Consider the following 866-nt stretch of genomic DNA (forward strand, 5'->3'; position numbering starts at 1 on the left):
TATCTGGGCATTACAGCCCCGGGATGCTTCATGTGCTTTATTGCTCATTACCAAATAACAGTACTAATACTTAAAGCAGTCCCTAGATTTAGCGTGGTTTGACCAGACTGGGTAAATAAAAGCTACTGCCTGCGTTTTAAAAAGTCCAGAGGGACCTGTCCGATGCAACAGAGGAAAACCAGAAACAGGAGCTGGGACTTCCACCTCCCAGCCGGGCAGTGGCTTGGTCCGGCAGGGCTGGGGAAGCCGGAGCAAACAGGGCTTGTGACGGGGAGATGCACGGGACAAGCCACAGCCGCAGCCCCTGCACGGAGCTGGTAGCACCGTCCCTTGAGCCTGGGGTCTCGGCCAGGGGATCTCTGAGGGTGCCCGGGATGGGGCAGGAGACACTGGTGACGGAGGGCTGCAAGCGTGGGGCTTGTCCCCGATGGGGGCGTCCCATGGGAGGGTGTCCATTGCTTTTCAATGAGAATGATGCCGACGGTGCTGCTGTTTGGTATTTTACGCTTTCCAGGTGTAAAGAGGGGGAGCACCTGCTCCAGCAGCGGGCACGGGTGTGCCTGGCAATGGAGGGCAATGGAGGCGTGCAGGGTATCTCTGGCACGGGATGTGTCCCCCAGCACTTACGCCGTCTTCCAAACGCTGGGGATTCAGAGCCCACCTGACTCGGGGCTGCAGGGGAGGTGACGAAGCCTAGCTTTGGACCAGGGTCGCAGTGAATATTTGGGCTACAAACCTGCCTTTTCCCAAGCCCCGTTCCGGAGCGTGCTACAGCTGCTGACTGACTGCCCTGTTGCTGCCAGCCCGCTCCCACCAAGCATCGGAGGGCGCACCGAGCACCGGCAGCAACGGCACGGAGGGGTTCC

General features: G+C 59.6%; 1 protein-coding gene across 1 annotated transcript in view; it reads left to right on the forward strand.

Moving 5' to 3' along the window:
* The first annotated feature begins 576 nt into the window (after positions 1 to 576).
* The window catches only part of ADRB1 (adrenoceptor beta 1), a 3439-nt gene continuing 3149 nt past the window's right edge, over positions 577 to 866 (forward strand). The window contains 1 exon segment of the mRNA XM_009278085.2: positions 577 to 683. Coding sequence (XP_009276360.2) covers positions 577 to 683 — 107 coding nt within the window.

This window comes from Aptenodytes forsteri, unplaced genomic scaffold, assembly GCF_000699145.1.
Source record: "Aptenodytes forsteri isolate BGI_AS27 unplaced genomic scaffold, ASM69914v1 Scaffold15, whole genome shotgun sequence".
Classification (NCBI taxonomy): Eukaryota; Metazoa; Chordata; class Aves; order Sphenisciformes; family Spheniscidae; genus Aptenodytes; species Aptenodytes forsteri.